This window comes from Ailuropoda melanoleuca, chromosome 5 (assembly GCF_002007445.2).
Source record: "Ailuropoda melanoleuca isolate Jingjing chromosome 5, ASM200744v2, whole genome shotgun sequence".
NCBI lineage: Eukaryota > Metazoa > Chordata > Mammalia > Carnivora > Ursidae > Ailuropoda > Ailuropoda melanoleuca.
The window spans coordinates 52,229,455-52,242,517 of record NC_048222.1 but is presented as its reverse complement, the minus strand read 5'-3'; the positions used below and the strand labels follow the sequence as shown (position 1 = coordinate 52,242,517).

Sequence of the window (13,063 nt, the reverse complement as noted above, 5' to 3'; positions counted from 1 at the left end):
AACTCTCCTATAACAAAATATGCTGGGGACCACCTAAAGATGCAAAGAATTGATGATGGTCTGGATTAGATTCTAAAAGCAAATAGCCTATCAGCATGTTTTCTATTATCTAAATTGTCTTCACATTTTTTTCTGGAAGGATATTCTTAGTAGTTTATGACATAAAAATGTTTTATCCAAGAGAAATAAGAATTTCCCTTTTCACAATAATGTACACAATTTCTAGTATCAGCAATTTTTAGTTTTTTCTATGAAAACCATCAACCGAAAACCATCACTTTGGCTTTAGGAAAGATAAAATATTGATTGGGAAGATCTTATACTGAAAAGCATGACGTGTCTGTACGGCTCATATTTCTGCCATTATAGAGTGGACATTATTGTAAAGTGTTAGGTTTATTTTAACATCATTATGCTCTTTTCACACCTTTCTTATTTCTAATTATTTATGCTTTGTTTCCTCTGACACTTGGAATCTTCAGGCCATGGTAAGTGATTTTCAATTTAATATTTGCCATACTTCTCAACATACACTACACTTATTCTTGGGATAAAAGAGGGCAAGATGGGGAAATAAAAAGAGACAAGGAATAAGAAATTTGGGTTCTCCAAGAATTTAACGTTTAGATCAGTTCTGAAAGATATACCAAATTATATATATGCCAGGTGCCAATACAGACTAAAATACCATACAGACATAATTTTAAGTATAATAGCTGTCAGAGTTGGAAGATCATCTTGGGTAAGTCCTTGGGGGTAAGCCCTCTGAGTTTATGGCTTTTAGCTCCAAGGAGATACATTTAGGACCAGGTACATAATTCCAGTATGACTTCCCTTTGAATGTTCCCATGTAAAACTTCTGATTTCCAAAGTCCTCGACAGCACTGCTGAGTGCATTATATCACACATGTTTCAGGTAGAAGCAATATAATGGTTCTGTTTTATTGTGGGGAAGCTAAAGGGACTTGAATGTAATTAAAATCACATAAGTTATCAGCATTGTGTTAAGAAAGCCAATCTGGGTATATGGTTTTCAGTTGATGAAATGAACACTTAGAAAAAATATCCTGGTTAGATATGAAAGAATCCTCGGGGGAACTGTGAACAATTCAAGGATCATCTAACCTTAATTGTGCTTCACAGCCATTGCACAGATCAGCTGGCTCTGTACCAGTGGCCGTGTTTGATGAAGGAACGTGACCATGATCACGCTGGGGAGAAGCAAAGTTATAGAAGCCTCTTGCTAGCCTGGAAGCTTAGGACTGATCACCCTGCCTTGCTGGTGGTCAGTGTTGTCATCTGCAAGCTGTAAGGGTTGGGTTCGATGCTAGAAGGGGACTTTTTCAGCTTTGATGTTCTGTGGTTCCACATTCTGGACGCGCTCACTGACTACTGAAGATGGCAGGTCCCTATTGACTAAAACATGAACAATGATAGTCTGTATTCCTCTGTTTTCACGGGCTGCTGAGCGGCATGTTCATGGCAGCCACCTCATGTGCCAATAACTCCTAATTCTGTTTATTTTAGACTCTGGCTGCCCGGAAATCTGGACTGTCCCTGGCTATGGTGATCAGGACGTCACTCAACAATGAGGAACTGGTAAGTGCAGAGTCAATTACTATGTATTGATCAGAGTCCAGGGAAGAGTGATTCTGATTAAGACACTCCATTGTAATGTTGGTTCCAAAATTCCAGAAATAACTGGGAACGTGGGGAAAGTCTGACCCTAAACAAATTTCCTCAGGCCCTCAGCTTCACTATCATACAGATGGTCCTCTGCCGATCCAATTCCCATGTGCCAATCCGTCTTTGCAGATGCTATTCCATACTCACACATTTTTATTTGTACTCTCCTCTGAAAAAAATCCCACTACATTTTCATATGGTTCAAGTTTTGCCTCCTTTATGAGGCTGTCCCAAACATCTTCCCCCTCTTCTGACTCAATTTTTAGTTTCCTTCTCTGGGCTCTTCTAGACTTTAATCACGACTTCCATAGTGTAGTATGGTGTGAGTGGAGGTTGCTCGGGGCGAGTCCCGTCTCTAGTGCTAAACCAGCATTGTTGTACCTGGCGAATTATCTAACTTCTCTGAGTCTGATTTCTCTCATCTGTATAGTGAGATAATAAGACAAATTATGAAGGGAGGGGGAATGTGTTTAACACTTGGTATAGCTTAGAGTGTAGTAAATAAATAAATAAATAAATGCAAGCTGCTGGTTTTATTATTTTTGTAAGCAATTAATTTTATTATTTTGCATAAACCTTTTCTTTAGAGCTGAAATCCTTAAGGGTAGCACTGTATCTTGTTTGTTGTTCTTGTTAAATACTTTGATCCCTACTGCTTAGTACACGGTCTGGCATGAGGTAGATACTTTGTAAATTCTTGTTGAATCAAAGAACCAACATGATTAGAAAATACAAGTAGGCTGCAAATATCTAGGTCAGGAATTCTTAAATTTGGCTCATTAGAATCACTTGTGGGAGCTCTAAACCATGCAGATGCCTGGGTCTCACTCCCAGTGATGCTGATTTAACTGGCTTCAGATGTACTCTGGGTAGAAGTGTTTTTTGTTTGCTTGTTTGTTTAATTAATTAATTAACTTATTTTTAAAGATTTTATTTATTTATTTGACAGAGATAGAGACAGCCAGTGAGAGAGGGAACACAAGCAGGGGGAGTGGGAGAGGAAGAAGCAGGCTCCTAGCAGAGGAGCCTGATGTGGGGCTCGATCCCATAACGCCGGGATCACGCCCTGAGCCGAAGGTAGGCGCTTAACAACTGTGCCACCCAGGAGCCCCTGTTTTTTTGTTTTTAAAACTATCAGGCGATTCCCTTGTACAGTGGATATTATGCTCTGGTAACTCCTTCCTGCCCAGACAGTCTACTGGGCTTTTACTAGAGACAATTTATGTGTTCTCCCTTAGTAGAGCTCATATATTCTACCTCTCCCAATTTTAGTGACTTTGTCATTCCTGTAGAATAAAAATTTGCCTAATACTTGTTTCAAATTGCTATACACTTGGCATTTAACACCGTTATTTATATGTATATTTCATATTTTCTTCTTCCTGTCTTTGTCATCTTCCACCCAAAAGCCAACCTTTCCTAGGTTTCTGTCGCAAATCCCCCCTTCCCCCATGCACATCAGTGATACAATATATGTCCATTTGAAGATCTGGGTGCTACAGCAAGTTAAAACATTTCTGTTGTACCCAAGGATTAAAAAAATGTGGCTGCTTTCCCAAGGGTCTTATTCTTATCTATTAGCTTTACGATGCCATGTACTATTTGAGTATAGTTTGGATACAAGAGAAATTAAACATCCTCTGGTGTATGAGAAAGTTCCATAACGCTTGCTGAATCTTGAAGTATCTAGACTTTTGCTTTTAAGGGAGTAATCAAGGTTGAGGGTTTTTAGCATTAAGCCCCTATACTATTCCTTTAAAAAAAAAAAATTTGAGTACGGTGTTTCATCTGAACCATAAATACTCATTCCTATGAAAAGTTAATAGAAAAGAGACAGAAATGAGAAGAATGCTACTCCATTTTCTGAGGCCCTGAACAGGACGCATACCCTAACTTCACGGTTAAATTAGTTATTGATCTACTTTTCATCCACTTAAAAATGCATTGTGTTTCTTTAGCTTCAGAAGACCTGTGTAAAAGACTTTTCTGTGTGGGTGTTGCGTGGATGAATGGAGTCCATCAGCTCCCTCTAAAATTCATAAAGCCCATTTCCCTGGGGCCCATGGCTTAAAAAGTAAATGAAAGATGACTTCTACATGACAGGCATATTAAATGTCACTCTTGACAAGCTGTCACATTAAGTCATTACATGGGCAACTAATGTAAATGCTGAAGCAAATAATTTCCACTTTTCCGTGCTAGAAGTCTTCCTAGGCACCCTCAATGTGAAAGCATGAAATATCTGTTTTAACATGAAGGAAAATGACTTGGCCATGTGGAAAATATCAGATGGTAGCACATCTGTTTTAATTAAAAAGATGTATGGCAAATAGTTCCGTCAGCTCTTCCACAGCAGGGAAGAGCTCTAGAGTCTGACATAAAGTGACAGTGGGCTAGCTGTCACCACCTCCAATGACACTCTGTGAGCAGTGGCTGAAGCACGCCAGATGCCCCATTACCAATTCCACCTCACCCACAGGGAGCTAGTGGGGCTGATTGGAAATCTCAATTTAAAAAGCTCTTAAGGACCACAATTTCTGGACATTTCTATCTGGCCTAATAACTCAAGAAGGGGTGACAGTCTAGTATCCATCTATCACAACAGTAGTCTGCCTGACACTACACTACTCAGCTTTGTGCTTATTGTCATAGAGTGATAGTTCCCTAGGTGTAGCCCCAACGTGGGGGGGGGTGGCAATCCAAGTAAAACTGTTCAGTGAGTCAGATATTAACTGAGCATCCAATATGTGTCAGGCATTGTTTCAGATTCTGCAAATGAGACCTTGAACAACTCTGCTATAAATTCCTGCCATCATGGGGCTTATAATATGGGGAGAGGCGAGCTGAAATACTATGTGTTTCATGCCGTATTGTTACAGGTCATAATGAAACTTTTAATGTGGGAGTATTTAAGCTGACAGTGTCAGATGAGGGTTATGGGAAGCTCAAGTAGAGTGAGAAATGTAAATCCCCAAGCCTGAAAGGGATTTTAGAACCCCGATTATTCTACCTAGTTAATCCATATCTAACTATGGCGAGGGCGCCATTCTAATGGCTTGCTTCCAGGAAGTGTCAATTCTCAGTCAAGTTTGGTTTGTCAAGGAGAGGAGAGGTCCTCCTTCCAATAACAAGATCAAGGTCAGACCCGATGAAAGGGACTTACAGGAACTATGGATGGGAATCATTAGATCAGACCTGGGCCCTATTCCTCGCATAATCCTAGAAAGGTGACCTGGGAGTGAGAAGCAGGTCAGAACACCTGCTGGTGCCTGGGGTTCAGTCAGGAAGCTGCAGGCTCACAATATGCAGGTAGTCTGGACTCCTCCTCAGGAACAGGAACAATGCCAAACTATGTAACTGAGAGTTGAAGTGATAGGGTCCTGAATTTGAATTTCAGCTCTACGTCTTCCTACCTTTGAGAACTCATTTCTTGTCAATATTTTTTGCCTCCCTGAGACTCGTTCATCTCATCTGTAAGATGAAAGTAATAATACCTCACAGTTTGTGAGAATTAAAAGTGTCTCTCCAGGCAGAGCAGGTGGCAGTCAGGGCCATGGGGCAGGGAGCCGCAGTGAAGTATCCAGAGCGGGTGCTGAGCCCTGTGCCTCCCTGCCACCTTGGCAGCTGAGGATCAGAGTCCAGCATGTGCTGACAGGGGAATCCATCTAATCACACGTTTAAAAATTGTTCTCTGGTTTACAAGTGTTGTTCTTGGTCCTGCTTCTATCAACCTTCAAGAGCACTGTCTTTGGCTTGAGATAAATATAGGTCCAGCTCCAGTATTGACTAGTTATGGGAACTTGGGCAAGTTACTGAAATTCTCTTGGCCTTGATTTTCTTACATGTTTGCTAATTATATAAGATTTTTGCATCAATGGCCTATGGTTCACTATGTCTTTGAGCAATTTGGCATTAATAAACTAGCTTGTAAAGTAAGGTGGGAAGCTGTCCTTTTTATTACTTCTCTGGAATAGTTTGTGTAAAAAAGTTGTTGCTATGCCTTGAAAGATGGGCAAACTTGCCTCTAAAACCATCTTGTAATTTTTTTGAGGGTGGTTATTTAACTACCCTCAAATAACTTAATGTAATAATCCCATCCATGTTCTTTAAACATTTGTTTTTGAGTCAGTTTTAATCATTTATATTTTTTCCAGAACATTGTTCTTTTTTGCCTAAAATTTTAAATTCTGTCAAATTATTCATATAATTATATGATTTATAAAAGTTTATGCTGTTTTCACCTTACTTATTTGTATTTTTCTTTTTTCTTTTTTTAATCAGTACTCCAAGAGATGCCTCTGGTATTTGTTGACCCCATATTTTTTGTTTTCTATTTTATTTCTTATTTAGATTCATCTTCTGACCTCTGTATTCACCCTGAAGCTACTTTTCTAACATTCTAATTAGTTCACTAATTTTGATTTTTATTATTAATTAATGTGTTTACACAAAAGAATATTTACAACGTAAGAAACAATGCATATACCTGTGTACCCATAACAGCTTTAGAAAGAGAAAAATGATTATTTAATAAATGATGCAATTACTATTTTGATTCCTCAGTTTAGAGTGTTTATTCTCCCAAAGACAAGTCATATGAACTTTATTGTTGTTACTACATTGTATTCAGAGCACATAGACTGTGTATTCAGTGATTAGCATTTAATTGACTATTTTATGGCTTAGTTCATAATCAGTTTTGTAGATATCCCATATGAGCTTTTTTAGTTAGGTACATAAGTTTTGGGACTTCTATATTCCTGATAAATTGTTTTTCAACTTTGCTAATATTAATTTCTTAAATGCTTTTTCTTTAAAATATTTTCTCTATGCTACTAATACTGCTCTACCAAATTGATATGGTCAATATTTCCTTAATAGAACTTTCTGTAGTCCCTTCTTTAAGTCATAGTATGTCTTACGTGTATCTCACATAGATTTTTTTTTCTTCCCAGAGAGAGAGAGAGAGAGAATCCCAAGCAGGCTCCGTGCCCAGCACAGAGCCAAATGCAGGGCTAGATCTCATAACCCTGAGATCTTGACCTGAGCCGAAATTAAGAGTCAGCCACTTCAGTGATTGAGCCACCCAGGCACCCCATGTATCTCACATAGCTTAATTTCATTTATTTATTTTTTAATATTTATTTGAGAGAGGGAGAGAGAGCTTGAATGAGCAGGAGCAGGGGGAGGGGCAGAGGCAGAATCAGACTCCCCGCTGAGCAGGACCCTGGGATCATGACCTGAGGCAAAGGTAGAGGGTAGACGCTTAATTTAACCAACTAAGCCACCCATGTGCCCCTCATATAGCTTAATTTAAAATTCAATCTGATAACATGCCTTTTTACAGTTGAATTCAATCAATTTATACTTCCCATAATGTATTTGAGCTTAGTTCTATTACTTTTTAAAAATATACTTCTTTTTTACTTTCTTTTCCAAGGTTCATTTGTGCAGATTGAGTTTTATTTTCCCTCTTCTTCAACAAATGGATTAAAATTATCTATACTGTTTATTTTAATGTAGTTGTTTCCTAAATGTTTAATGAAAATACTTTACAACTTTTTATTGAAGTATAATTAACATACATTGTTATATTAGTTTCAGGTGCATAACATTGATTTGACAATTCTGTACATTACTTAGTGCTTACCATGGTCAGCGTAGTCACCATCTGTTCCCATACAATGTCGTTACAGTATTATTGCCTATATTCCCTATGCTGTATTTTTTCATCTCGGATTTATTTATTTTATAACTGGAAGTTTGTATTTCTTAATACCCTTTACCTGTTTCACCCATCTCCCCATTCCCACTCTGGCGATCACCAGTTTATTGTTTTTGTTTAAGAGTCTTGTTTGTTGGGGCGCCTGGGTGGCACAGCGGTTGGGCATCTGCCTTCGGCTCAGGGCGTGATCCTGGCATTGTGGGATCGAGCCCCACATCAGGCTCTTCTGCTGTGAGCCTGCTTCTTCCTCTCCCACTCCCCCTGGTTGTGTTCCCTCTCTTGCTGGCTGTCTCTATCTCTGTCGAATAAATAAAATAAAATCTTTAAAAAAAACAAAAAGTCTTGTTTGTTTGTATGTTCACTTGTTTTTCGTTGTTCTTTTTTAAAAGTTTTTGTTTAAATTCCAGTTAACATACAGTGTAATTTTAGTTTTCAACTAAACTTTAGTGATTCAACACGTTCGTACAATATCCACTGCTCATTACAGCAAGTGCCCTCCTTAATTCCCATCATCTATTCAACCCATCCTGCCGTGCCTCTCCCCTCTGGTAACCATCAGATTGTTCTCTATAGATAAGTCTGTTTCTTGGTTTGCCTCTCATTTTGTTCCTTTGCTTGCTTGTTTAGTTCCTTAAATTCCACGTATGAGTGAAATCACATGCTTTTGTCTTTCTTCCACTTATTTCACTTAGCATAATGATGTTTAAGTCCATTCTTTTGTCACAATTGGCTAGATCTCATTCTTTTTTATGGACAAGTACTATTCCATTGTGTGTGTGTGTGTCTGTGTGTGTGTCTGTGTGTACCACTCCTTCTTTGTCCATTCATCTATCTATGGCCACATGGGTTGCTTTCATATCTTGACTATTTAAATAATGCTACAGTAAATATAAGGGTGCATCTATCTTTTTCAAATTAGTGTTTTCATTTTTTGGGGGTAAATACTTAGTAGTAGAATAACTGGATTGTATGGTACTTCTATTTTTAATTTTTTGATGAAATTCCATGCTGCTTCCACAGTGGCTGCACTGACTTACATTCCCACCAATAGTGCATGACGGTTCCCTTTCTCCACATCCTCACCAACATTTGTTATTTCTTGTTTTTGATACTAGCCATTCCGACTGGTGTGAAGTGATCTCATTGCAGTTTAGATTAGTATTTCCCTGATGGATTGTGATGTTGGACATCTTTTCATGTGTCTGTTGGCCATTTGTATGTCTTTGGAAAAATGTCTGTTTAGATCCTTGGCTCATTTTTAATTGTATTGTTGGTTTTTGATGTTGAATTATGTAAGTTCTTTATATATTTTGGACAGTAATCCCTTGTCAGATATGTCATTTGCAATTATCTTCTCCCATTCAGTAGGTTGTCGTTGTGTTATGTTGAGTTTCCTTTGCTATGCAGAAGCTTTTTATTTTCGTATAATCCCAATAGTTTATTTTTGCTTTTGTTTCCCTTGCCTAAGGAGTTGTATCTATAAACATGTTGTTAAAATTGATGCCTATGTTTTCTTTTAGGAGGCTTATGGCTTCAAGTCTGACATTTAGGTCTTTAAACCATTTTTCATTTGTGTGTATGGTGTAAGAAAGTGGCCCAGTTTCATTCTTTTACATGTAGTAAAAGTTTTCCCCTTGTCACTTACTGAAAAGACTGTCTTTTCCCATTGGATAGTCTTGCCTCCTATGTCATAATCGACAGTATAAGTGTGGGTTTATTTTAGGGCTCTCTACCCTACTCTGTTGATCTCTGTGTCTAGTTTTGTGCCAATACCATACTGTTCTGATTACTATAGTTTTGTAGTATATCTTGAAATCTGGGATTATGGTGCCTCCAGCTTTGTTTTTCTTTCTCAGGATTGCTTTGGCTATTTGAGGTCTTTGTAGTTGCATACAAATTTTAAGATTATTTGTTTTAGTTCTTTTTTTTTTTTAAGATTTTATTTATTTATTTGACACAGAGAGAGAGACAGCCAGTGAGAGAGGGAACACAAGAAGGGGGAGTGGGAGACGAAGAAGCAGGTTCCCAGGGGAGGATCACGCCCTGAGCCGAAGGCAGACACTTAATGACCAAGCCACCCAGGCACCCCTATTTGTTCTAGTTCTATGAAGAACGCTATTTTTGCTATTTTGATAGAGATTACGTTGAGTCTGTAGTTTGCTCTGGGTAGTGTGGACATTTTAACAATATTCTTCCAACATGATCATGATACACCTTTCCACTTGTGTCATCTTTAATTTCTTTCAACAACATCTTACAGTTTTCAGAGAATAGACTTTTCACCTTCTTGGTTAAATTTATTCTTAGGTATTTTATTTTTTGGTGCAATTGTAACTGGAGCTGTTTTCTTAATTTCTCTTTTTGCTACTTCATTATTAGTGTATAGAAACACAACAAACTTCTGTTTATTAATTTTGTGTCCTGTAACTTTTACCAAATTATCAGTGCTAATAGTTTTTTGGTGGAGACATTAGGGTTTTCTATATGCAGTATCATGGTATCTATAAATAGTGACAGTCATCTTCCTTACCAATCTGGATGCTTTTTATTTCTTTCTTTTGTCTGATTGCTGCAGCTAGGACTTCCAGTATTATGTTGAATAAAAGTGGCGAGAGTGGACATCCTTGTCTTGTTCCTGATCTTAGAGGAAAAGCTTTCAGTTTTCAACCATTGAGTATGATGTTAGCTGTGGGTTTTTCATATGTGGCCCTTATTATGTTGAGGTATGTTCCCCCTAAACCCACTTTGTTGAGAGTTTTTATTATGAATGGATTTTGTATTTTGTGAAATGCTTTTTTCTGCTTCTGTTGAGATGATTTGATTGATTGATTGTTCCTCTTGTTAATATGGTATATCACACTGATTGATTTTTGAATATTAAACCACCCTTGCATCCCTGGAATAAATCACACTTGACCATGGGGCATGATTTTTTTTAAAAAATGTATTGTTGATTCCGTTTGCTAAGATTTTGTTGAGGATGTTTGCACCTATGTTCATTGGAGATACTGGCCTGCAATGCTCTCCTTTTAGCATATTTGTCATCAAACTTTAAAGTTAATAATTCTATCCTGAAAAAAAAAATCTAAAAATGCTTAACCTCTCATTACTACCTTCACTGCCCACATTAAGTAAAAGTCAAATCTAAATGTCATGTCTGAAAATGGTCTGAAAACCTCAAGTTTGTAGCCCATGGAGTTTAATTGTATCCTAAACACAACTTTTGGGTTTCCACAGAATCAGCTTTCACAGTTCTGGCAGTAAGTTCCTTTATCCCCGCCCCCCCAAGCACCTGGAGAATCTATTTCTTTTGGGCTCTTTTACATATTAAAATATTTTTTTTCCAACACTTCTTTAGTAGCCTATATCAACTTAGTCATGTAAAATAAATATATTAATACTGCTAGAGTACTCTTGAGGCGAAGAGTGAGTAGCAAATGGAAAGTACCTCAACCACTGTTGACACATAATTGCATAGTAAATTATTAGTTATTGTTTTTATTATTAACTACATTTGCTACAACTTTCCATGGCTCCATGACTGGTTTCGCTTAGTTACACAAGAGGACAGTGAAACAGATTCCTTTTAAAAGGGTTAGGCACCCCCTTCCTTCTCTTACTTTTACAGTATCCTAACCCTTCTTTCTGCTCTTTCATGGCCTCTGTCAGAAGATTTGTAAGAACTCTGTCTTGGCCCCAAGTGGTAAAAATAAATAAACTTTTCACATTAAAATAACAAAAGTTTCCTTCCAGTGAAAGAATTCGTATTATTTTTGGTCTCTTATATTTAATAAATTACTGATCTCCTACTACCTCCATTATGTATATATATTTTTGTACTGGGATATAATTGACATATAACTTCTAAGTTTCAGGTGTTCAGTATAAAGATTCAATATTTGTATATATGGTGAAATAATCATCACGGTAAGTCTAGTTAACATCCATCACCATACATGATTATGTGTTTTTTCTTTCTCATGATGACAGCTTTTATGATCAGCACATTTCAAATGTGTAATACTGTATTATTAACTATAGTCACCATATTGTACATTATAATCCTATAACTTATTTGTTTTATGACTGGAAATCTGTACCTTTTGACCCCCTTCACAAATTTTGCTCACCCACCATCCCCTGCCTCTGGCAACCACCAATCCTCTCTCTGGATCTATGAGCTTGACTTTTTGTTTTTGCTTTCGTTTTTGTTTTTTCAGATTCTCCATATAAGTAAGATCATACAATATTTGTCTTTCTCTGACAGTTCATGCAGCATAATGCTCTCAAGATCCATCCATGTTATTGCATATGGCAAGATTTTACTCTTTTATAGCTGAATAATATTTTTATAAACACACACACAACACATTTTCTTTATCCATTCACCAACACTTAGGTTGTTTCTATGCCTTGACTGTTGTAAATAATGCTACTGTGAACATGGAAGTGTATGTAGTTTTCCAAATTAATGCTTTTATTTTCTTCTGATAAACACTCAGAAGTGGAATTTCTGCGTCATATGGTAGTTATGTTTTTAATTTTTTGAAGCGACTCCATATTGTTTTCCATTTACATTCCCACCAACACTGCAGAAGTGTTCCTTTTCCCCAAATCCTTGTCAACACTTATTATTGCTTATGGTTTTGATGATAGCCTTTCTAACAGATATGAGGTGATATCATTTGATATGCATTTCTCTGATGATTGGGGTTGATGAACATCTTTTCATGTGCATTTTAGCTCTACCTATGTCTATTTTGGGACAGTGTCTATGCAGATCCTCTGCCCATTTTTAAATCAGGTTGGTTGTTTTCTAGCAATTGAGTTGTAGGAGTTCTTGATGTATTTTGAATATTAGTCTCTTACCAGATATATGATTTGCAAATATATTCTTCCATTCAACAGGTTGTCTTTTCATTTAGTTGATGGTTCCCTTTACTGTGCAGAAGTTTTTTAGTTTGATGTTGTCCTACTTATTTATTTTTTGTTTTTGTTGCCTTTGCTTTTTGTGTCAAATTAAAAAAAATCATCTCCAAGACCGATGTCAAGGACCTCACCACCTCTGTTTTCTTCTAGTAGTCTATTGCTTCAGTTTTTCATATTCCAGTCTTTAATTTCTTATTAATTTTTTGTGTATGGTAAAAATCACAGTCCAGTTTGATTCCTTTGAATGTAGCTGTTCAGTTTCCCTAACACATTTCTTGAAGAGAGACTGTCCTTTCCCCATTGTATATTTTTGGTTCCTTTATCATAAATTAATAGTCATAGATGTGTGCTTTTATTTCTGGACTCTGTTCTGTTGATCTGTGTGTCTGTTTTTATGCAGTATAATACTGTTGTGATTATTATATCTTTGTAATATAGTTTGAAATCAGGGAATGTGATGCCTGCAGTTTTTGTTCTTAAGATTGCATTGTCTATTTGAAATTTTGTGGTTCCATGTGAATTTTAAAGTTGCTTGTTCTATTTCTGTGAAAATTGACATTGGAGTTTTCATAGGGAATGCACTGAATCTATATATTGCTTTGGGGAGTATGAACATTTTAATGATATTCTTCCAAACTATGAGCATGGCATATCTTTCATTTATTTGTGTCTTCTCCAGTTTCTTTTATTAATATCTTAAACTTTTCAGAGTATAGATATTTC

General features: G+C 36.9%; 1 protein-coding gene across 1 annotated transcript in view; it reads left to right on the top strand.

The window, feature by feature from the left end:
• The window catches only part of UNC13C (unc-13 homolog C), a 586,721-nt gene that overhangs the window by 214,215 nt on the left and 359,443 nt on the right, over positions 1-13,063 (top strand). The window contains exons 7-8 of the mRNA XM_034661708.1: positions 483-488; positions 1,528-1,599. Coding sequence (XP_034517599.1) covers positions 483-488; positions 1,528-1,599 — 78 coding nt within the window. The remainder of the gene's footprint in view (positions 1-482; positions 489-1,527; positions 1,600-13,063) is intronic.